The following is a 22386-nucleotide window of genomic DNA, read 5'->3' as shown; positions in this document are numbered from 1 at the left end:
CGGGATGATGCAAGCGGGCCGTAGGCTTGGCACATCAACACCACGGAGACAAACGCTCTCCTCTTTCACATTATTTTTAACATTGAATACTAACATTCTCTGCAACTCACTCTTGTTTACCTTCTGCTGCTCGGCCACATCATATTCCCGCCTTCCTCAAACGGTGTTTTCTTTGGGCTTCTCCCTTTTCACTCTTCACATCACACATCACACACAAGCTGACGTCAGTCCAGGCATTAAAAAACACTCGGGGATAAATCTGCCCCCGACAATGCTGATTTCAAGTTACGGCTTCTATGGCAGGGACTCTGACTACGCTGTAGCATGCACAATTACGTCGAGATGCACTTTGCCCAGTTACAAACAACCTCCCACGCCTCAAATATTCACCATGCCCAAGGCACAGAGTTCATCACCACCAAACCCCCCACATCAAACCCCCCAACCTCCCCAAACTCGAACCTGATACCCAGACCAACAAATCCCATTATACAGAAACCTCCAGCGCTATCCTTTGCAAATCCACAATCCCCAAGGGCTCCACACCTTCTGATCCCGTCTGTGACCAAACAGCTACACATCCTGAACGGCCCTTTGGGTTTGTGCCTCCCGCCAAATCCATCACATCTCCAAGCCTCTCTACACACACCAAACCCACCCCCTCAAAAAGTCAATTCACACAAGAGTGACCTCCGCATCCCTCCCCGACTCCCAATCCTCATACGCCCTAGCAACATGCCCGCAGCAAAACTCGATCAAGCCCTTGACATGACAAGTCCCATGAGAAAACTCCCAATCCATCAGCTCCGGGACCTGTTCAAAAAGAGACCACTCATCCAACGGAAAATCCTCTCCGTCAAGCATGATGCGCGAATAGGCCCTCGCAACGGCGTATTGAAGGGGAAGATCCATGTAGTAGCTCGCGCCCTCGTCGATGAACTCGTCCTCTGTCATCTCGACGGGCAGGTCGTCCATTTCCGAGGCCTTTTCCCAGCAGTAGTCGTGAATGTTGACCCAGGCGTACTAGGCCAGAGTGCCCTTTTCTGGCTCTCCCAGGGTGTGTTCCTTCTTTTCTTCCTCGTGTCCATCCGCGAGGGCAAAAAACACGGCGTCGTCCGTGGACGTGGAACTGGGCGAGCTGCGAGGGGACGTCGTCGGACTGGGTGAACTGTCCGAGGTCATCGAGGCGGCTGAATCGATGGGTGAATCGTGACCGGTTCCTTTCAAGCCAGCGCTGCCAGAGGAAAGGTCCGCACTGCCAGAGGGAAAGTTCGCACCGCCAGAGAGAAGCAGCTTGGAAGTACTGTGGCACTCCTCATGCGTGGCGAAATCCAAGGGCGGATGTGCCTCGAGGCGGGCGGCGCCGGCCTTTTCAAGGAATAGATGGCCGAGGGCCCGCATATGGTCGTCGTGGGCCTGGTCCGTGGCGGAAGTGAAAGTGGTGATGGCGAAGTTGAGGAGGAAGTCGTCAGTGGAGACATCGATGGGCTCGTGCTTGGGGTTGACCATCATGACGGACGTCTCGATGAGCCCCTCTTTGACGTTGACCGTCGTGGCGGCCATGTCGACGAGATTGTAGCTGGGATCTCCCATCATGGAGGCCATGTTTTCTTTCGACTCTTTGATGTTGTTCTGGTGAAAAAAGAGTCGAAAAGTGTGGATGGGATAAGGGGTGAAAGGTGAACGGTGAAAGGTCGATGCTAAAAGGTAAAGAGAAAAGAGGAGGGTGAAAGATGAAAGAGCAGGAAGAAGAGAGCGAGGAGGAAATATGAGGGGCCGAGAGTCTCGAGGACGCGAAAAAAAAACTCTGACCACCAGCTATGATGGCCTGGGGCACAATAAAAAGTGTTGGGTGTATTTACCAACGAGGGCAGGAACGACATCGGTCAGCCCCCAGGTGACTACGTCATTTCATTTATTGACGAGCAGGGAGCAAGCGAGAGTCGTATGGAGGTCAGGGAGGATCATCCTCTGATGTTTGGATACATCAGACGGCAGCACAAAGGCCACAGACATCTACATAAACAAAGGCCACACATACCAAAATGAAATCTCAGAAAAGTCCTCCCTACCTTAATCAGACATAGTATCACGGCCTTCGTAGAAATGGCTTCCTCCCTCGCCATTTTTACCCATGTCTCTTGGACGACCTAGATGCTCACCAACCCCAACCTGCTACCACAAGATGCCTCAGGTATCTGCTACCATCAAACCATCAAGGTGCCCGCCATTGGGCCCGTGACTCAATAATGACAATAGCCCATGACGAAACTTGCTCACGAGGGCAAAAGTATCAGGCAATAATTCTCTTGAGATGGAGTGACCCCTGAGGCCTCAAACAAGCAAGACTGAAGACTCCAAACAGACACCTCTCCAACAACTCCCAAATGTGACTGTCTACGCCTCAGGCCTCGTCCACGCTTTTCTAATGCTTGCTTCCCTCCGGATCTACCACACAGACGTCGTGGTTGCCACCTGAACAGGCAACCTGAAATAGTGAATGACATCGTCGCTGAAATGTTCAAACACTGAAATGTTCTTTAGGGTGTGGGGGAGAAGTTGCCTAAAATGACTGATGAGGTCTATGGCAACAATATTGGCATATTGATGTGTGCGATAATTACGGTTGACTAGCGTTGAGGCGAACACATACACTCGTCCCACGGCCGCATTTCACCGTGCGACCATGGTCGCCAGGGCTCAAGTATCAGGTGTTCCAGACGGCGGAATCGCTCGGCGAATATGTGTTGAGCTCTGGCGCCAACCCCTCCGAGATCTTCCGGTCTCCCATAGCTCGCTCGATCGTTGCGATATAGTCCCAAACACAGGGGCCGTTGAATTCACACCGATATCTTCTTTCGAATGTCTTGCATGTGTACTTTTCTAGTTCGACTTCAAGACAGATGTGACGAACCGGAGAGATCCCCAGCGGAAAGCTCGTTCGCTTTTCTCTGCAAGACGACGAGATCTGCGGACCATCTTTCTGCGCGGGGAAAGAGAAAGTGAATTTGGTGGTCAAGGATTGTCAATGGTACAATTTTGTTGCGGAATCAGACTACAAGTGTTTGCAAAGCTTGGTGTTGCGAAAGGAAGGAAACCGAGCTTAAGCCAGCCAACTCTTCATTGGCCGCCACAAAGTATTGAGTTCGGCGCACAGCAAAGCCCCCTTTCTTCACAACCTTGAGCTTGGTGGGAAACCAAAAGCAACGCTGGATTTCTTGATGGCGGTGGCGCTGGTGGTGGCGCTGGTGGTGGCGTGGTGGTCGTTATTGCGGAGGAGCTCGATAACCCGCTGGAAAAAGCCACAGGCCATGAAGCACAAATGGCGCCCAGTAATACGCCTGTTTAAACTCTGCTCCCAATTCCCCCCTTCTCATTCTCATCACCGTAGACCTCAGAGCACTGGCCAAGTTGACAGCTCCGCCAGTCTGTCTGCTCGCGACCTCCTGATAAAACGCCTCACTGAAGGCTCTCCCCGCCCGACTGTCGATAGGCCACTGGCAACCCAGCACAGACGTGGCGCCCGCATAGAGCAGCGCCGGTATAATTCCCAGCGGTTCATCACCGGGTGCAATGTCCTGCGTGCCAGAGTCACAGGCAATGATGGTGAAGTGGACGCCACCTCGGGGGAGTGTGGCTTCGAACAACTCCGAGACGAGGAGCTCGTCTATTCCTTCGCTATTGTCAACAGCGTCCCCATCATTGTTGTCATCATCGTATTCCGCTTCAACCGTCTCGAGAAGGTCTGCCTCGGCGTCGACTGTCAGATCTCCATCCCCATTTCCGGTATTGCTATCGTGGCTGAGGATGTCTATTCCATCGCTGAGCACCAGGGATGACTTTAGGATGTCCTGGTTACTATAGCGAGCATGGCCGTGATAATGAATCCAGTTGGCGGTTGCACACTCCTGGAGAAAACGAGGCTTTGTCACCTGAGACCCAACGGCGACAGTACCCGGAAACGCTCCGGGGAGTGATTCGATATGGTGAAAGATCTGTTCTCGTTCCAGTAACCTGTCAGGTTCCTCGTACACAGCAAAATACTTGGCGCCGTATGATTGTCGAGGCTGTCTGTCTGTCGGTGGTGCTGGTGATATCCGAAGCAGACACTGACCGAGCGTAGCAACACTGGAGGCGTTCACGACAAGATTCCTCTCAACCAAGGGCTGCTTGCCAACTTCCAGTGCATGCAATGGTATGCTGTTCAAGGGACCAGACGGCGATAGGATCAACAAGTCGCCTTCCGATGTAAACTCAAGCAAACCTTCAACCAAGCCGTTCATCTTCTTGAGCAGTTGGTTTCCCGTCTTTCTTGCCAGTGGTGGCGTAGCCATCTCGGGATATGTAAGGGTCTTGGCTATCCAATCTTTTACTTGATGAATGCTGAGCGGCAGTTGCTGCGTGTAGGTGGTGCCATCCAATTGACGTACAAAGAGGCGAATGTTTTGATTTGAAGTGTTGGCCAACGTAGGGACATGCCAATCGACAAACTTGACTCTGTCAGCCGCGAGACCTGTTGCTTGCAGAGCTTGTTTCAGCTCATCAGTTCCAATGTTCAAATCCAACAGCTGGCCTCTGAGCTTAGCGGCCTCGACCAAGAGCGGATGTTCTTCCATCTTCTTTTTCAACGCTGCCAACCGGCGTGAGGCAACAACATGATTGACGTTGGACTCCTGAAGAAGCTCGAGAATGCTCTGCTCCGCCTTGAGGAGTTCGTAAGCGGTGTGATCTTTGTTGATCTGATCCACGAGCCTCTGAGGGAGGATGCAGTCAGCACCCAGGGCATCGGCAAATGCTCTAGCCTTTCCTTTCTGCAACCAAAGCCAGGCGCCAGCTGGGTCGTTCAATATCAAAGCAAGCTCCACTGCGACACTGTAGAGTTTGAGGCTGGCCTTCTTTGACACAAGAAATCTCTTATGCATGAGACTCTGGAGTCCTGCAACCGACAATACGCTTTGCCTCATGCTGTCACAAAGCCTTTCGGTTTGTCCCATATCCCCCATGAAAGCGGTAAGCAGTCCATGACGTCTATCATCCGGCATTGTCAGTACAGCCAAGTTCATGATCTCCCATACAAAGAGGGTGCAGTCAACGACCAGCTCAACCCCGTTCGCTTGCCGGTATAACTGTAGAGCATCGTACGAGTGCTGCAATGCGGCCCAAAGAAGCTTCACGGCCGACTGGGATTCCTCAGGGGCCAACGCTTTGTCTTGACGAAATGTACTCTGAACACAAGCGAAGGCTTGAATACAAGCGTTCAAAAGTGTCTGCGCCTTCTTGAATGGCGGCACATCTGTAAGCCTCTGTAGCTGTTCCACAAGTTGAGTAGAGAGTGCTAGGCCATCGGAGAATCTTCCTTGACGCATGAGAAGACGCAGCTCCAAATCCACAACCGGAATCCTTGCCAGAGCATCAGCTGAATCAGGGATGTGTTTCTTGACCCGTTCCATCCACCTTTGGCCGTCGCTGGCCCATTCGGCGATGAAGAGACATTTCAATGCCTCGCCATCCGCATGACCGTGCTCAGCATCCTTGTTTGCCCATTCTTTCAGGAAGTCCACAGCAGAGGAGGTCATCTCCATGAACTCTTCCGACCCTTCGGGATGTTCCCTAGCTAAGCTCAACATGTGATGCCCAACCTGAGTTGCTGCATCAGATTGGTCAACGTAGGACGCACATGACATGGAAATCTCCAAAGCCTGCCTTGTGACCCGGACGGCCTTTTCGGTTTCCCCAAACTTGGAATACACCGAGCCCAGAATGACACCCATGTACGAATGAAACTTGGGGCTGATCTCCTCTGGTACGTTGCAGAAATAGGACTCCAGAGACTGCAAGGCAAATCCGTATTCTGGCGCCTTGAGACTTGCTTGACAGACGGAATGGAACAGGGATAACTGCTTCAATATCTCGCTGCCACACTCGTTGATCATCCGGTCCAGCAGCTCAAGGGACCTGACGACGTCTTCATAGTAGGTGTCAACGATCATGTCCGGTGAAATGGCTACCGCGAGGCAACGGATGCCGTTTTGATACTGGTGGACTTCAAAGTAACGATCGGCAATCTTGGTCTTGGCCAGAAACCTTTCGCCCGCTGAGATGGTTTTGTCGGCAGAGATTTGAAGCAGATCAATGTCGATATTACCAAATGTATGGCCACATTGTGTGAATATATCTTTGGCGAGCTTGAAGTTTTCCGCCGCTTGAGCTAGCACAGCTTCGCTGTTTGACTTCAACTGCAAGCCGGCCAAGTCTACCAGGGTGAAAGCCCTTTCGATGATGAATGCTGGATCTGTCAAGTTCTCGAGGAAGTCGCACAGCTCCTCTATCGCCTGGTCGGTATCCTCCAGGAGATGTGCCTTGGAGTAGATGAGAAACCTGGCTTCCCGAAAGCGACCCTCTGATAGGACTTGTCGCAGGACAGGGGCCAGACCGGCCACAGCCGCAGCTTTGGTCTGTTTATCATGAAGCAGTCCCTGCTCGCCGGCAACCACTTGGATCTTCCAGTACCAATGGACCATGAGAACCTGACAGGAGGTTAGATAGGAACAAAGTATCGCAAGGGGGATCGTACCAACTCTGTTTTCTGTTAACGGAGAAGCTTCCCCTTCCGGGTCTTTGATAGTCACGGCTTGCAGCTGTTGGGAAAGCTTGGATTCCTCATCTCGGCCGGTGAGATGCCACGCCTCTCCAATCTCTTGTGCAATCCTCAGCGCGGTCCGGAGCTTCGAGTATCTCCCAATGCCGATGAAAGCCTGCAGAAGGTCAAGAACAGCACGCTCCTCGCCAGAGGCCGATAGTTGATCTCCACATGTTTTTGCGGCCAGCGTGTACCGACCCTGAACCAGGTAAAGTTGGGCAATTTCGATTGTAACGCTCGGGAGAGACCGGATCTCTTCGGGCAGGGCCCTGATGAACTCATGGCCTTCTGCGAATGTTCCTCGTGATCGATGACCTCGGATGGTGGCTTTTGTTTCCTCGATATGTTGCTCCATTTAGTTGAGTTATTTTGTTGCATGGAAGAGTGAAGAAATGTAACACAAAATGGTAGTGCGGGGATATCACGGGCACACCTCAGCCGCACCACAACTGAGGCAGCCGCGAACCTCGCATTTTCCTTTTATCTATTGCATATCACCGCACATTATTTTCACTCTGAGCATTCATGCTTCATAACTCATCCCAATTGCCACAACACCCACCTCGACATTAACCCGCCACAAGAGCATCTCGGCCACGACTTTCTCCCAAAAGTACACCCCCGCTTGCCTCTCCCTCAACATGGCCTCTCCAGACTCCTCCCCTCACGACCTCGACCATGACTCCCAAACCCCCGAACAAGAAGAAATCTCCACTTCCCCCTGGGCCATCACCTCCCCCCTTATTCCCGACCCTTCTGTTCCCCCAACCCTCGCGATTACAAACAACTCCCGCATCAACCGCCCCCTAGCGACCCACTCCTCCCTCTCCCCCAGTTCCTACACCGCCTACCTCCGCCACGTCCAATACGGCACCTATCACTCCCTCCCCTCCTGCCTCCTAGCCCTAGACTTCACCTTCCGCTTCCCCACCACCTCCACCTCCCGCTTCTCCTCGGCAGAAATAACCCTCACCTTCACCCACACCACCTCCCCATCCAAACCCTCCCTCCCCTCAGCCTCCCCAAGCTACGACCCCATCATCTCCAACTTCGCCCCCGTCTCCATCATCGGCCCCCCACAAGCAAGAACAAACTCCAACACCTTTGAAATCGCCGCTCCTTTGACCCTATTCGACACCCCCTTTGGCCTCGGCCCTTCCGTCGGCGTCACACCCCGCTGGGCCAAGGAAACGACCAAGATGGAAGAAGGCCAGGCAGAGCTGCACGGGTATCTAGCTCAAGATGACGACCATGACGAGGGCGCGAATTCGGTAGCGTGGGATATGGCTGAGAACCCTGTTAGCAAAGGGGGGATATTCCGCTCGTTTCGGGGGGTGGTTTTGCTGACCCTGCCGAGGCCGGGGGAGCCGTTTTGGATGAAGGTCGAGGTTAAGCCTGTGGTGAAATTCAGCTTGGATCCAAAAAGGTGGTTGGCGCAGAGGTTGATCGGAAAGAGGGATGACCCGATACTGCTGGATGGGAAGACAGGGTTGGGGGACTCGATTTGTCATGGGTTTGAGGCTTTTGATGCAGAGGATTTTCCGTGGGATGCTGTGCTGAAGGGACCGAGACAGTTGGGTGAGGCTTGAGAGATTTGTTAAAGTCTGGCAGGCAATGCGGATGTTGGTAGTTGGATGGGTGTGTCCGAAAGAAGACACAAGATTCATATTCATGCAGTTGCATACAAAATAGTGCCCCTGAGTAATGTTTCAGGGGTAAACCACCCAAGCTGACAATAATAACCACAACAACAAAATGTCAAACAAAGAACTTGAACTTATGTCCGAACCGCGGCATAGTCCCATCCGGACACCCCCCAAGCATCACGCAATCGCCACCATCATCACACCTGACTCAAACAAAGAACATAGCTGCAGCTCCAGCAACTGCCAGCGCCGCAACAGGTGCACCCGTCCTGGCAGCCGCATTTCCAGTCCTCGTTGACGTGCTGCTGCCAGTGCTAGTGGAGGTGATAGTCGTAGCAGAAGTCACAGTGCCGCTCGTGATGGTGCTCGTGCTAGTCAAAACAGTGCTTGTCGCCGTAGAGGAAGTCGAGGTCGACGAGCTCGGCGGCACAGAAGTGTTGGGATTCTCCCCAATCTGGCCCCCAAAGGAAGGGACCCTTGGCGAAGTGGCGTTGCCTGCCCCCGCGGCTAGGTTTCGGTAGCTGGAGAGAGTGGTGATGCCTGTCACGCCGGGGTTGATGATGCCGAACATGCCGTTCTTGCAGTGCTGGCCGTTGTTTTGAGAACAGTAAAAGACGAATGATTCCGAGCTGTTTATTTGGACGCGGAAGAGTTGGGACTGGAGAAAAACGGTTAGTTGCTAATATCGGAGAGCAGAATCGAAATGGGAGCTTACATTGATGGTATCTACCGCAGTGGGGAAGAAACCTGACCAAAAGCCGCCAGTGAGACGAGGAATACAGGGCCTGGTGAACTCTCCGGCTACCACGCTGTGGTTTCTGGACCAGAAGATGAACTGAATAATATCGCCAGCTCCGGCTCGGATTTCGTTGGGCTCAAAGGTGAGGCCATTCTTGCCGACGGAGACGTTCCAGGTTATGGCGGTGGTCTGGGAAACAAGTCCCGCCAGGCTGAAGATGCTGCTGAGTTTCATATTGATAGGTTGGACGAGATCAAGGTGTATGCTGCAGCCTTTTGGTGGTGTCGCTCATCTGACCTTCCAGCAGATTTTGTAGGCCTTGTACAACACCCGACATCTTTGTTCACATCAGGCTGCCGACCGAAATAGATGGTTGATAAATCGTGCCTATGTCATGGGCTAACGGACGGCTCCTGATTGGATAGCGGAAAGAAAGGCGCGAGCTGACACGCGGTGGCGTGAGTCGACGCAGACCTACAATCTCTGAGGGGGCGGGGAAATTCGTCAGCATACAACAAAGAACGAAAGCCCACTTGAGCTCACAACAGGATATTTGACGCTGGTGTGATAGGCGCTAGACTCAAAACATCACCTGTCATTGTCGGAGGCGCAATAATTCCGCGAACCAAGGCTTGGTGGTGCGGCTGGAAACGCGGTGGATATCTGGATAAACCACTTGCTAGCATGCAACAGAGGAACCACGTGCTAGCAAGATATGAGAGCAATGTCCCATCACAGTCAGAGTACATGGTAAGCAGGTTATAGGAAACTTTCTCATCAAATCCCTTTCCAATCATCATGGAGACACGGGCCTGAATTCAAATGTGATGCCTACCAAGTAAGGCAAAGCATCAGAAAGTGAAGTCGGCGACTGTGGAAGTTAGAAGGGTTGGGATCCCAAAGATGTGAACGCGATGGCTGTTCTGCTGGTACATATGGGAGCAAAGAATTTGCAGCCCTGACCTGGATGAAAAAATGTCATGGCATGGCGTGATTGGGTTGCTGCAGGTCAGGAACGGGCGTTCCATATTCTCATGCTGAGTGGTGTTACGCCCAGACTCTTACTCTTGTGCGTTAGGGTAAGGTTCTGTTGGTGCAGGGTTTAAGTTGGCAGAAAGTTAGGGTGCACCGGGCAATTAAGGGTGGCGTAAGAATTGATGCCCCTCTCTCTGAGAATCAGATAAAGACTTAGATTGAAAGCTATCTAGGTAGAGACTGGTGTGAGTAGCGAGGGTAGACTCACTGCTCCTAAATACTTCTTAAGCAACGGGCCTCGGCCTGTTGCCATCCCAGGTGCCATTACCACCTGGTTATCCAGTGTCCTCCTGCCCGTAGATCCTGTGCTATTTGTCTTGATGCGATTGCCCTGTGGTCAATTGTCTTGTGGTTACTCCTGACCTCATATCTTGCTGTGGTGTCGTAACCAACCGTAGTCACGAGCTTACAACGCTGACATGTCTTGGCAGGTTGTAACAAGGGGTTCTTGCTTTCTCAACTATTTTCTTTTTTCTGCCACAAATGTGACCATGATGTCGCTTATTTTCTCCACTTGTGCCTTCCTAATCACACCAGACTTAGTGGTGATAATCTGCTTGTTTCACCGTGACCTTGGGTATATAAGATGTAGGTACTTTTCACACAGCCATGCAACTGCTGTGTTATCACCAACCACCTGCGACATTCGAGATATTTCTTCTTCCTACTTGTCCATGAAATCCCGGCTGACGCGTCAGCACCATCAGATCATCTTTCCTGGCTTGAGAGTTTTACTTTTTTGAGCGAGCAGGACCACGCAGTCTCAGGTGTATATATCATGGATGGTAGGTTGCGACGAGCTCTTGGCATGCGCCCTGTCAGCCCGCTGGGTCCGTGTAACAGTGAAAATGCCAATATATGCGGAAGCTCAGCAGGTTTCGTTCTCCTATCTAGTTTGCTTCCTCGGACTTTCCTTGTGTTATCTTACTACAACATCGCAAGCAAGCCTAGCATACATGCATGGTTCATCGGCACTAGGTCTCTGTGGTAGCATTGGCATCCCACAGCATCGACTTTTAGACCAGGTACCTACCTATCATTGTCTGATTTGACGCACACAGGATATCAAGCTAAACCCTTTATCGTTGCCTAGGCTCAGCCAGTGTAGCCATTCCCACCCTCCGGACCGGAGGCTCCGGCCGATGTTGCCAGTCTTATACCAGACCGACGGGTCGGATTGTCTCTGCCGTGTCACCAGTGCAATGCCAACTTTGTATCGCATCCTGGATCAAGACAGCTCGGACTCGAATTTTCGGTCATCATGATGGAAGATACCTGCCCACGATCGCTGGACCTACATGATCGACTGGCATGGCGGTGTAGAGTATAGCCTCTAGTCGTCAATCAGTCTGGTAGGCACAACGAGTACTTATATGTGTTCAGATATCTCAAAGCTTGCCATCCCAGGGGTTATGATTCCACCAAGTTCGGATTCCGCCAGTCTGCTTGCATCTTTTCCGCTTTATAAACACTCCCCTTGACCTACCTGAAGAGACGCCTTTCTTGATCTTTCCATACTCTTTCCTTAACCTTTCCAATCACCACTGGAGATGAAGATGGCACCCAACACCTACGACACTGTCATCTTCGACATTGGCGATGTCCTCTTCGACTGGGACTCTTCAGCTGTTACTGCCCTTCCTCGGAAGACGATCCACCTTATGATGCACACCGCGACCTGGCATGATTTGGAGAAAGACAGCATGTCGACTGATGAGGCGTACACGGTACATGCCCCCCCTTCAGCCCTTTGACCTGTTCTTACCAACTTGTTATTCTCTAGAAACTTGGGATGGATCTTGGTGTCGACCCGTCACTTGTTCAGCTAGCTCTACACCAAGCCCAGTCAACCTTGCGAGTCAACAAGGAAGCATTGGCTTTGATCCATGAGCTTGCCGCAGCAAAGGCACAGGGAGCCCGCCCGCTCAAAATCTACGCCATGTCCAACATCGCCAAGGAACACATGGACATCGTCCAAGCGCTTCCTTCCTTCCCATGGCCCGTCTTTGACAGGATCTTCACCTCCTTCGACGCCGGCATGCGAAAGCCAGATCTTTCCTTCTATCGCCATGTCATTCAAGAGACGGGCTGCAACCCATCCACCACCTTGTACCTGGATGACAAGTCCGAGAACATCTGTGCTGGACGACTGCTGGGTTTACGTGGAGAGATTGTAGAACCAGACCAGAGAACCCGAGCTTTCAACATTGTCAGGAACCTACTCCTGGAGGACGCCTCTCTCCGTGCTGAGCGTTTCCTGCACATGCACGCTGGCAAGCTTGACTCTGTCATCTCGATGCCGGGAAAGGACGATATCGTCTTGAAAGACAACTTTGCCCAGCTCATGATCTGGGGACTGACCGGTATGGAGGACATTGTGTACCTTACCTGGCCAGATGGTATTATTACCAGGGCCCAAGAAGAGGCAGACATGATGGACACCACAAGCCCCACCCCCATATCCGATGCTTCCTGGTCACCCTCATCCGCCCCTTCGCCCCCATCCTCATCCACATCCCCTCCATCCTCGCCCTCCCCTTCTTTGCACCACTTCGAAGTCAAACCCACCCTCTGGAATTACTTCACCCACTCCTCCCCCATCCTAACAACAACCACCTTCCCTCCCGACATTGAAACCACCTCCATCGCCTACCTCACCATCACCCCTTCCCACCCCAACTACCACCTCCTCTCGCCCCCATCTCTAATCGCAGAAGCGATGTTCGCCATTCGCAACAAAGACGGTCACTTCGAGACGTACTTCTCCCCCGACCGCCACGGCCGCGTAAGCCCAGAAGTCTGCGTCTCTGTCCTCCGCTGTCTGAACAAATTCTCCTCATCAGGCCAAATCCCTGACCTCCCTAGTCTTGACGTCACCGACGAGAGGATCGAACCCTCCAAAAAATTGGTGGCGGATTGCCTTCGGTACCGGGCGAATGTTTATGGGAATAGGTTCTACCCCCACCCAGAGAGTTTCTTGTACTACCTGGCCATGTTGTGTGATGAGTGCAGGGACTCCTCGCCGAGGTTGTGTGGGGAGTTGAAGGGGGAGCTGGAAGCTGCGTTGAGGGAGAGGTTGAATGTGCCTATGAATGCGCTTGCTTTGGCGATGAGGGTGAGGGCTTGGCAGCTTTTGGGGCTGGGGAGAGGGTTTGTGCAGAGGGATTTGGAGAGTTTGTTGGGGATGCAGGAGGGGGATGGGGGGTGGCCGGCGGGGGATTTTTGTTCTTATGGACGGGTGCAGAAGCAGAGGATTGGCAGTAGGGGGTGGACTACTGCGCTGGTTTGCAGGATTTTGAAGGATTGGGGAATGTGAGTTGGGGAGGGGGGTTCAGGGGTGAAAGGTTCTAGAGATGATTAGTAAAAGCTAGACCATGATCTGATGGAGAATTGCTCTGGGGCAATGACTCAAGAAGTGAGCCTCCCTGTTTCCCTTTCAGCATATGCCGGTCGTCCTCTTCTTCCCTGCACTTTCTTCCGGCGGCTTCTTGGCCATTGATGGCGTATTCTCGTCCACGCGTTTCCCTTGTAGGTATGTCACACCCCGCGGCGTTCTACGCAATCTTCATCCTCCACAACTGATTCTTATTCCAAGCCTCTCTCTGATAGCCAATAACAGGGTTTCTGCAATTTTTCTTTGTCAAAATAGATCCATCAGTGGAAAACTAACTGAAGACATACCCATTATCCCGCTTTCCTTCCGACATGTCAGCCACAGTGAAAGAATTCCTGTTCTGGAGTCTTTCCCTCTCTGTCAGTCAGTCGAACTCACACCGAAATTCTCAACCGTCACTCACATGCACTGTGACCCGTTGTTATACTTCTTGGTAATGATCAACCATTCTTGATTTCCGTTTCCAGCATAATACTTCCACCCCATTATTTTGGTGCAGTCATCTGGGCTACCACCGTCGAGGTCCAGTACAGCTTCAAGAGACAGCCGTTAGCAACCTTAACACCAATCCAGGTAGTGAGATGAACGTAACATACTCCCAGACGCAACATTGTGAAGAACCCAAGCCCCGAAAGGCCCTGAATCGACTTTTTGCAATCGCCATTGCTGCGCCTTGCTACCTAGGTATTGCCACCCTTGGACTTTGTTTCCGTTGTGAGATTGTCCTTTGAGGTAACATGTCAGTTCCTGAAGGGCTGTTCAGGCGATTGGGGCGGGGACAGACCGCCATGGAGATCGAGGACATTGCCTGTGGATTCGCTGAAGAGGTAGACCACGCGGCCGTTCCATTCATCAGGGAGGAGGTAGTCTTGCTCGGGTTCTGACATGACGAGAATGTCGAGGAGAAATAGGGTCCAGCCTAGAGGCAGCCAAGGTAAAAGAAGGAAGATGGGGACCTTGATAGAGCTCCAGTGCCAGGGCAGGTAACAGAACAGATCCAATCATGTCCCATTGATACCCAAATGCCGAGGCCCAGATTCTCCCCACTGGCGGCCTGTGATTAGCCATGACGCCACGTGGACCTCTGTGACATGCAAGCCCAACTTTTGACTAGGTAGTCTATGCTAGTTTACCGCTACACCCTCCCATGGGAACACACCTCTGCCGGGGGCCACCACTCATTCAATTTTAAACATGGCGAAGACTTGCTAGTTACCCACAGAGGCCTCCTTCCCAGCTCCCTGACACGAGCGAGTTTGATATGGAACTTTTCAGTTAGGTACGATTCATAAATGTCTTCACGCTGTTTCCATCACCAGTCATTTCCGTCAATTTCTTCTGAGCTGTCTCTCTCGCCCGCCCACATGGCTGCCTCTATTTGCTTCTTCGCATCCTCTTTGGCCGTCTCAGCACCAGCTTGGATGGCATGCTTCGCTTCCTGATCCACAACAAGCCCATGGGAGGAAATGGCCGTCTCAATTTCGAGCGCTGTCTTTGCCGCCTGATCGATGCGCCTGCGAAGACCACGAGTGAGCTCTTCCTGTTTGTCCTTCACAATTCTGGCGACGGCGGCACCGGACCCCTCCATGTATCTGGTCAACCGATCTTGCATCTCCATTGTGCCATTTCCGAGAGCCGCGCCCTTGGACAGCTCGCTGCAAAGGTCCAGACCGTCGCGTACATGGGGCTTGTCAACTCGGTTGTACATGGAGCTGATGTCTTGCAAGACTGAGAAGTAGCCCTTGAGCTGTAGCGTCGCGGCGTAGATGGTCTGCTTTGATAGATCATCGACCTTGAGCCGCCCGTTGACCTTGGCACGCCGGCCGGCCTTGCCCATCTCGGTCGTGAACTCGGCAGCGCGCACCAGGATGATCTCGTCGATGACCGTGCTCAGCATGGTGAAGAACTGTTCGATCTTGGCAATCTGCACCGTGAGGTCGACCAGGATTGAGATACAGCTGCGGAGAACCGACTTGATCTCCTCGAGTGTTCGGCCCTGCGCCTGGAGTCGAGTGAGCTTTTGCTGGATCTCCACCATCATCGCTGCGGTCCTGGCTTGTTTCTTCAGGGCACTGTCGTATGCGTCTTGCTTGGCGTCGGCCGCTGACTGAGCCAGCTGGACTGCTTGCATGGCTGAGTTGAGCTGGGCAGTCTCTGTGATTTTGGGTCAGGATGGGGACGCATTGCGAGTACGGACAGAAAAGTCTTACGGGCTGAGGTGTCCACTGGGTTGACTTTGATGTTTGCAAAGGGATTCGGCACATTGGTAGAGCTAGCTGTGTTTCCAGCCACGCTCAGGCGGAGGACATCCTGCTGGGCTTTCTTGACGCTCTTCTTCCATTTCCGCAGGCTGTCAGCCGGTAACCTTGCATCAGACATGCCATTCTCGCCTTCCCTCAAGTGCGTCCGAATGTCCTTGGTCACCTGTGGAGTGTGTCAGTGCACGATGCGTTTCAACTGCAAGACCTGGGCATATTCAACCAACTTTGATGAGTGTGCTGAACACAGCCTGCATTTTTTTGTTGGCAGCAGTATTTGTGGACTCCAGCTGGGCTTGCTGCCCTTCCAGTGTCCCAAGAAAGTATGACACTCCTTGGGGAATCCCCTGAGCCCCAGCCTCTTCATGCTCGACAAACTTCGATTGATCAAATTCGCCAGTCTCGCCACCAAGATACTCATAGTAGTGGTTGACCAAGTCGCGAATCGCGATTGCTGCCGCGTATGAGGGGTCTCTTAGCACTGCGGGGGCTGTGATTGCTGATTCTGGGACTGCGCCCGCGTGGCCGCCAGGAAACACAGCGCCGACGCCTTGCTTCACCGAGGAGATTGCCGAAGTCATTGCACCCACCGGACTCACGCTGGCCATAATGGCCGGAATAGCGGCAGAGACGATGGTGGGGATCGCCGAGAAGTACCCATTTACAATACCTGTCACGAGGTTCTCCAGCGGCCCGGGAATTTTGTCGATAGCTGTGTCGAGACGTTTCTCGGCTCGCTTGAGAGCCACTTCGGCCGCTTTTACTTCCTCCACCGCCGTTTTCTCTTGTATTCGTTCGAATTGAGCCCGAACCCTGGCCACGTCCTCGTCAATCTTGATGGCGTCCTTCTGAATCGACGCTCTCCCGGATTCCGCTTCAGTACAGGCATTCAGCTCGCCGACCATCAGGCCCCATTTTGTGAATGCCTCGCGAGTCTCGGTGGCGAGAGCGGCGCATCGCTTTGCGTCCTTGTTGAAAGCGTCAAGCGCATCGCGGAAGTCCTCCAGCTCCTCTTCCCCCTTTGTGCAGGGCCCAAGACGCTTGAACACCATAGGAATCTAGGTAGTCATCATGAGCACCGATGACAAGCGTCGAGATCATTCTACCGACTCACCCGCTCCTCGCAGATACGCCTGCTGTTTATCTCCAGTGCGTCCATATTGGCACCTGCTTTGGTGAAGGCCGCTCGTCCACCGTTGTTGCAGACTGCATGCGGTTAGCAATGTACAATCTCCGTAATTTGGCAGACAGAGTCTGAATACCATCAACCAGGCATGATCTGAGCGTTGGCTCAGCCCGCTTCGTCATATATCGGAAACCATCTGTGGGCATGCACTTGGCCATGGAAATCTTCTCGGCCATGGGGTCTGCTGCTGCGACCCAAAGAGAACCCATCAACGAGAGCGCAGTGGGAGCGGCGCTGATGAGCTCGGACCAGTCGGCTTGAAAGAGCGTAGAGCATTTCAACTCATCGACGAACTGATTGGAGAGCTTGCCTCTATACTCAGACGTGAGCTTGTCGTTTTGGATCTGCCGGACCTCTAGGAGAGCTGACTGTGCCATAGTGAAGCCAAACGGGGTGAAGAAACAGATGTAGAGTCTGGCATCTATTCCTGAAATGAAGACAGTTGAGTTGATGTTCGAACCCGCCCCTATACACGACCGCCTCTCGATCCCGGAAAGTCCTGACCCGTAAGTGCCAGTTACCTCACACGGCCACGTTCTCATTTGTCACCTTGGAAAGCTGGCTGGCTCTTACTGGCTATTTTAGCGTTGTTGTATCGAGTTGTGAAGTTGCTTTGATTGGACCACACGCACCAAACGACTTTCTTGGCCGGGGTTGATCATCAGTGCCCAACCCAGCCCAACCCAACCGACCTAACGCAGGGTTCTTGAAGGCGAGAGGAAAGAGGAGACTCAGGATTAGGCCTGCAGTCGATACCAGGTAAGTTCTACCGAGTGAATATCCCACCGCCTACCCTGTACAGCAAGCACAATGGATAACGCTTTCGAGGAACGATGGAGGGATGATTGTGATTGGCTGAAAGATCCGCTGAAGAAAATCGGCAAGTCCTGCAACAATCGAGCTTGAATCAATAATCTCCTGACCAGAATAGACCGACTTCGGAACAAGTACAGTGCCTTCCTATTGCCTGAGATGCACCGATATATCAAGGCTTTTGAAGAGAAGACTGAGGCTATAAATTCACTCGAGGCAAAAGCTGTCCGGCGGACCGAACACAGAGCCAAAGTCGCCTGCGGATCGCTCGAGGTGGTTGTCCACTCTCTGCTGCTCATCGAGAGAGGAGACAAGACGCTATCTCGCCAAAGCAGCACCATTGTGGAAACACTGGACTCCACAGCTGCCAAGTTCTCGAACCTCAGTAAGGTATCAGAGGAAAACATGTGGGAGCTTGGTGTCGAGGCAGGAGACTGCATGGAGCTGAAAGACAGCGTCGGGTGCTTTCTCGACAACCTCAAGGCCAAGATCTCTGAACTAAACAGCTTTGTTCCACACGTTTTTGATCAAAAGGCTCGACAGGATCGCCTAGTTGACGAAAGGCGTAGTCGTGAAAAGGCTCTTGCAGATCACTATCGGAATGCTCAAAACGCGTTGGGCGTGAGTTATGACCCTCATCTAGAAATGTCCGAAGCGTGTGCTAACCGATAATCTGCCCACAGAACGTCGGAAATGTGATTGCCAACTTTTTTGACCGCGCTGTCATGCGAAATGCTAGGCACCGCCTCAAGCTCGCCCACACCGCCCTCGCCGACAACCGGAGGGAGCAAGAGCGGGCACAAAGCATGAGCAGGGCTTATTACCAGCTTGCCATGACTGTGAGAAACCTCAGCGCTGCTATCTACAGCCTTCAGATCGCTCTGGAGAAGCTCCAACAGGATATTGGCGAGAAGTACAGCTACGTGACAGATAAGCAGAGTGCCGAGACTCGTCTCTGCCGCGGGCTTCTTGATCTGCGCAACCAGATTGTGTCTGGGGACTGGACTACCACGCGTGACCATTCGCTGCAGGTCGTGCTCAAGCTGCTCACCGCTGGCGATGGTGTGTTAATTCCCAGACGACACTACGAGCAAGTCCAGGCACGCATCAGGGACAGTATCACGGCCAAGTTGGGGAATGGGGCAGTACAGAAGCTGATAGACAACGTGCCGATGCATGTCGATGGGTCAGATGCTGCTTTGGAGTATTGATACCGTCTACATGTTTTATTTCTTTGCGACTAGAAACAGAACGGCTGCCTTGCTTTCTACGAACGGCGAAGAACCATCCGATAGGACCTTCCTCCCAGCTTCGCCGTGGCCTGGAACGAAAGGCTCGGTGACCCGTGCGTGCGTTTTTTTTCTTAAACGAGATTTCTGGGGCAATGTAGAGTTAAACTGCGCTAGAAGGAAAGTAGATATATCTGCAAAAGCTCAGATAGGTATGTACCGTAGCATGGAATAAGGAATTGATAGCTCCCTTAGAAAAATGGTTTGAAATGTCGCCGTGTGCATCTCAATGGTTATCTGTCTTCCAGTTCTTATCCTCGCGTCTTTCTCGGGTTTCAAGCTCTCTTGTTCCCTGATCTCTTGTTCCCTCCTCTCTTGCTCCCTATTCTCCTGCTCCTTCTTCTATCGTTCCCTGATGTCAGTCCACAGCAAAACCCGTTCATCGTTATAGCTCTCTTGCAGAATCTCGGCAAGCTTCAACCTCCAAAGCTGTTGGTTTTCCTCTGCTAGCTGCCTTTGAAACGCCAAATATCTGGGTGAATGGCTGAAACCAAGTTCGAATAGGTAGGCCCGCATCTCGTCAGTTGGTGCGAGACCAACCCCTGTTCTACCCCAACTGCTGGCTTCTGGAAGACGTATATGCCCCTCCCGGGAAATTTCAGTGAGATATGTAAAGTCCTCGATGCTCACTCCCAAGGCTGCCATTTGGAAGAGAGTATTCCCAAACGAGTCCACATGTGTCAGGTCCTGAGGCCGTTGGTAGAGTATCCCCTTCAGCATGGTCAAAGTCCCATATGCAGAAGCAAAGGCAACGGGTCGGCGGCCGTGTTTATCCCGGAGACTAAGGACAATCAAGAGGTGCTCAACCAGCTACATAAAATTGTCGTCGTTGCCAGAGGTGATGGCTCGATGCGCAATCGTCCATCCCTGGCTGTTTTTTGCATTTAGGACATGGGGTGGGCACTTGGCTGCTAGAAGCATAAGGACTTCGAAATGGCCTTTGCGTGCGGCAACATGGAGGACTGTTTCTCCCTGTACTGTCTTTTTTTTGAGTAGAGGTACCTTGATTTGAGGAGGGCTTCCACCAGGGCAAGAGTCCTTCCTGTGTTGCCCTGTGTGATGCTGGCAAATCGTTGCTGAAATCCAAGTCTGGCCAGCCCAGAAGAACTGACACAACCTTGTCTAAAACCGCATGGAGGGCAAAACTCAGCGGTGTCTGCCCCACACGTCAATCACGTCTGGGTCAACCCCAGGACAGGAGAGGATCTAGTAAAGTGTTTTCTCTGATGCAAATGGTTCGGTGGTCTCTTTCTGAGTCTCGCCGCTTTCTTCCCGGAGGATGGCGAGGTCTTGTTCACCTTGCCGCTCTTGAATGCACCTGTGTAATAGAGCCTGTCTGAACCGAGTTCTGCCGTTGATGTATAGGCCTAGGCTGATCAGAAAGCGCATAGCCTCAAGTGGCAACTTACGCATATTGATGATGACAACATGTATGAAGTGATCGCCGTAAGTGTCGGTAATGTTGAGATCCAGCTGAAAAGGCGGCTTGACCCCTGATTCGAACAGGCGATACAAGCTATGGTGCCACAAACGAAGAATGAGCTCACTAATATCATACCACCTCACCACGTTTTGTTGACAGATCGAAAAGACGTGAAAGGTAGTGCCAAATGTCTTCTGCTAGATCGTTGCGGCCCTCAACATGGTGAAACCAGTATTCGTAGGCGTAGGAGAGAAAATTGTGCTGCTCACACGCAATTCCAAGGTCATGGGTTGCAAATCCGTCAAGTGCGAGATATGAGAGACAATCAAGACCCATCTCAAGATTGGCAGTAACCGCGTCGATATGGGAATTGTTTGGCTTGTTGTTCATCATAGGAGCTCCAAAGAGGTAGTCCTTGCATGACAAGTGAACCAGGGTTACCATTCCCGTCTTACCAATCTTGATGAGATGAGGACACGCGCTTCGGAAAAAGGCTTGCACGTTAAGTCGAGGGTCAATGTCGCGTAGTCCAATCCGCCGTTCTCTTGAAGCGAGCGCAATCGAAAGGTCGTCGACGGTTAGCGGTTTTGCCGCAGAAACAATCAGGTGCGCGAATGCAGCAAATCGTTTCGATATCTGAGGCCCACTTCGTCTAGTATCCGTTGATAGAGCGACTCCATGCCAGGTAGTAGATGTTGGAGGACTTGTAACCTTTGTGCTATAATCTTCTTTGTCCAGATACCAACCCCATCGGTGAAGAAAAGCCCAAGCAAGTGAGGCCCAGAGAAACATGCCATGCGCTCTTCTCGTCAGCTCTGAACTAATGATTTGACACAGCTCGTTTGAGAATGTCTTTTCGTCGCCGTGTACCGATACAGTCCCAGTAGCATAGACAGCGAGGTCGGTTTCGTTTCCCTTGGCGATATAGAGGTTTAAAGCGTATGCACCCACTGCGTTCATATGTGTGGTGATAAGTGCATCAACACGGCTGGTGACGACTGATCCCGATGCCTTGGTGCCAAGTTGTAGTACCATCTTACTTAGACGCTCCAGAAATGTGGCCTTATCATGCTTCTCCAGCTCATCAAGGGCGCCCAGAACAATATAGACACTTCTGGTCGCTCCAGCATGCCGAGGATCCCGATTGCGATGTCGTAGTGCGCTATCAGATAGCAGATCAACAAATACGCCCTAGACACAAGGTGATGCCTCTTCGAAGGGTAAAAGTGGTGCCGTATATCGCTGCCTCATCGTGTCCCGCAATCTCTGTGTGTGAGGGAGCTGGAAAAGAAGCTGATGGACTAACGAGCACAACAGACTAATTATTGTTCTGGCCCCGGAGAGGAATAAGAGCGAAAGAAGAAGGCGATTATAGGCTCCCCTACTGACTCGCCATCTTGCACAAGAGTAGTGTGGCTTTTTGGGATGATCTCCTGAACAAGATACTTGGCAGTCACTGATTTCCCTTGTCCAGGATAGCCATGCAGCCAAAATACGCCATAGGAATTTCGACGGGACCACGCCAAAAAGGATTCCGTCTCTAGAATCCAGGAAGCACGAGCCGGGGAATTGTTGGGAGACATTATCCGGGATATATTGATAGTCGAAACTGAACCATTCGCCGAGATGCTTGCATTGCTTTTTGGGCAAAAGATCTTTCCACTCCGGAATAAATCTTCAGTGATAGTCATCAAATGCGCTACACAGTAAAAATATCAACGTTATTGTGAGAATGCCATGTTTCAAAGTAGCTACGTACGTGTGTGCTTCAGTAACTGCTTCGTCTCCTCTGCTAGATCCAGCAAGACATGCGATATATCTTTCACGCCAGGTTCTCTAACCATGTTACGGTGATCTGCGTCTATCGTCTCACATATCTCTTCCGGCCACCCAAATTTGGAGGAATAGGTATCGACAATTTGCCAAGTCAGGTTAAGGTAGGCCTCAAAGCAGCATCCAGGGG

At 52.1% G+C, this 22386-nt stretch overlaps 8 protein-coding genes across 8 annotated transcripts; 3 read left to right on the top strand and 5 right to left on the bottom strand.

The window, feature by feature from the left end:
• Window positions 1-1023: 1023 nt before the first annotated feature.
• Window positions 1024-1605, bottom strand: QC763_606845 (uncharacterized protein; the record flags this gene model as incomplete). Its single annotated transcript, XM_062914523.1, has 1 exon — window positions 1024-1605. One exon carries the CDS (start codon window positions 1603-1605, stop codon window positions 1024-1026), a length of 582 nt encoding a protein of 193 aa, XP_062763203.1.
• Window positions 1606-1862: 257 nt separating this feature from the next.
• Window positions 1863-7015, bottom strand: QC763_606840 (uncharacterized protein). The gene is made up of 2 exons (XM_062914522.1): window positions 6579-7015; window positions 1863-6527 (listed from the first exon to the last, which is right to left on the bottom strand). The coding sequence occupies exons 1-2, from the start codon at window positions 6993-6995 to the stop codon at window positions 3267-3269; spliced, it is 3678 nt and encodes a 1225-aa protein (XP_062763202.1). The 5' UTR covers window positions 6996-7015; the 3' UTR covers window positions 1863-3266.
• A 266-nt stretch (window positions 7016-7281) lies between these two features.
• Window positions 7282-8229, top strand: QC763_606830 (uncharacterized protein; the record flags this gene model as incomplete). Its single annotated transcript, XM_062914521.1, has 1 exon — window positions 7282-8229. The coding sequence occupies one exon, from the start codon at window positions 7282-7284 to the stop codon at window positions 8227-8229; it is 948 nt and encodes a 315-aa protein (XP_062763201.1).
• QC763_606820 (uncharacterized protein) lies at window positions 7342-10024 on the bottom strand. The gene is made up of 3 exons (XM_062914520.1): window positions 9002-10024; window positions 7989-8944; window positions 7342-7927 (listed from the first exon to the last, which is right to left on the bottom strand). Exons 1-2 carry the CDS (start codon window positions 9257-9259, stop codon window positions 8495-8497), a joined length of 708 nt encoding a protein of 235 aa, XP_062763200.1. The 5' UTR covers window positions 9260-10024; the 3' UTR covers window positions 7342-7927; window positions 7989-8494.
• A 1828-nt stretch (window positions 10025-11852) lies between these two features.
• QC763_606810 (uncharacterized protein) lies at window positions 11853-13376 on the top strand (the record flags this gene model as incomplete). Its single annotated transcript, XM_062914519.1, has 1 exon — window positions 11853-13376. One exon carries the CDS (start codon window positions 11853-11855, stop codon window positions 13374-13376), a length of 1524 nt encoding a protein of 507 aa, XP_062763199.1.
• Window positions 13377-13614: 238 nt separating this feature from the next.
• QC763_606805 (uncharacterized protein) lies at window positions 13615-14341 on the bottom strand (the record flags this gene model as incomplete). Its single annotated transcript, XM_062914518.1, has 5 exons — window positions 13615-13684; window positions 13742-13801; window positions 13858-13987; window positions 14051-14179; window positions 14239-14341. The coding sequence occupies 5 exons, from the start codon at window positions 14339-14341 to the stop codon at window positions 13615-13617; spliced, it is 492 nt and encodes a 163-aa protein (XP_062763198.1).
• Window positions 14342-14766: 425 nt separating this feature from the next.
• Window positions 14767-17315, bottom strand: QC763_606800 (uncharacterized protein; the record flags this gene model as incomplete). Its single annotated transcript, XM_062914517.1, has 5 exons — window positions 16975-17315; window positions 16827-16918; window positions 15940-16770; window positions 15665-15878; window positions 14767-15608 (listed from the first exon to the last, which is right to left on the bottom strand). The coding sequence occupies exons 1-5, from the start codon at window positions 17273-17275 to the stop codon at window positions 14767-14769; spliced, it is 2280 nt and encodes a 759-aa protein (XP_062763197.1). The 5' UTR covers window positions 17276-17315.
• A 323-nt stretch (window positions 17316-17638) lies between these two features.
• QC763_606790 (uncharacterized protein) lies at window positions 17639-19191 on the top strand. Its single transcript, XM_062914516.1, has 2 exons — window positions 17639-18332; window positions 18395-19191. The coding sequence occupies exons 1-2, from the start codon at window positions 17871-17873 to the stop codon at window positions 18920-18922; spliced, it is 990 nt and encodes a 329-aa protein (XP_062763196.1). The 5' UTR covers window positions 17639-17870; the 3' UTR covers window positions 18923-19191.
• The last annotated feature ends 3195 nt before the right edge of the window (window positions 19192-22386 follow it).

Source organism: Podospora pseudopauciseta, chromosome 6 (genome assembly GCF_035222475.1).
Source record: "Podospora pseudopauciseta strain CBS 411.78 chromosome 6, whole genome shotgun sequence".
Classification (NCBI taxonomy): domain Eukaryota; kingdom Fungi; phylum Ascomycota; class Sordariomycetes; order Sordariales; family Podosporaceae; genus Podospora; species Podospora pseudopauciseta.
The sequence above is the reverse complement of the archived record's forward strand: the minus strand, read 5'-3'. Positions and strand labels throughout refer to the sequence as shown.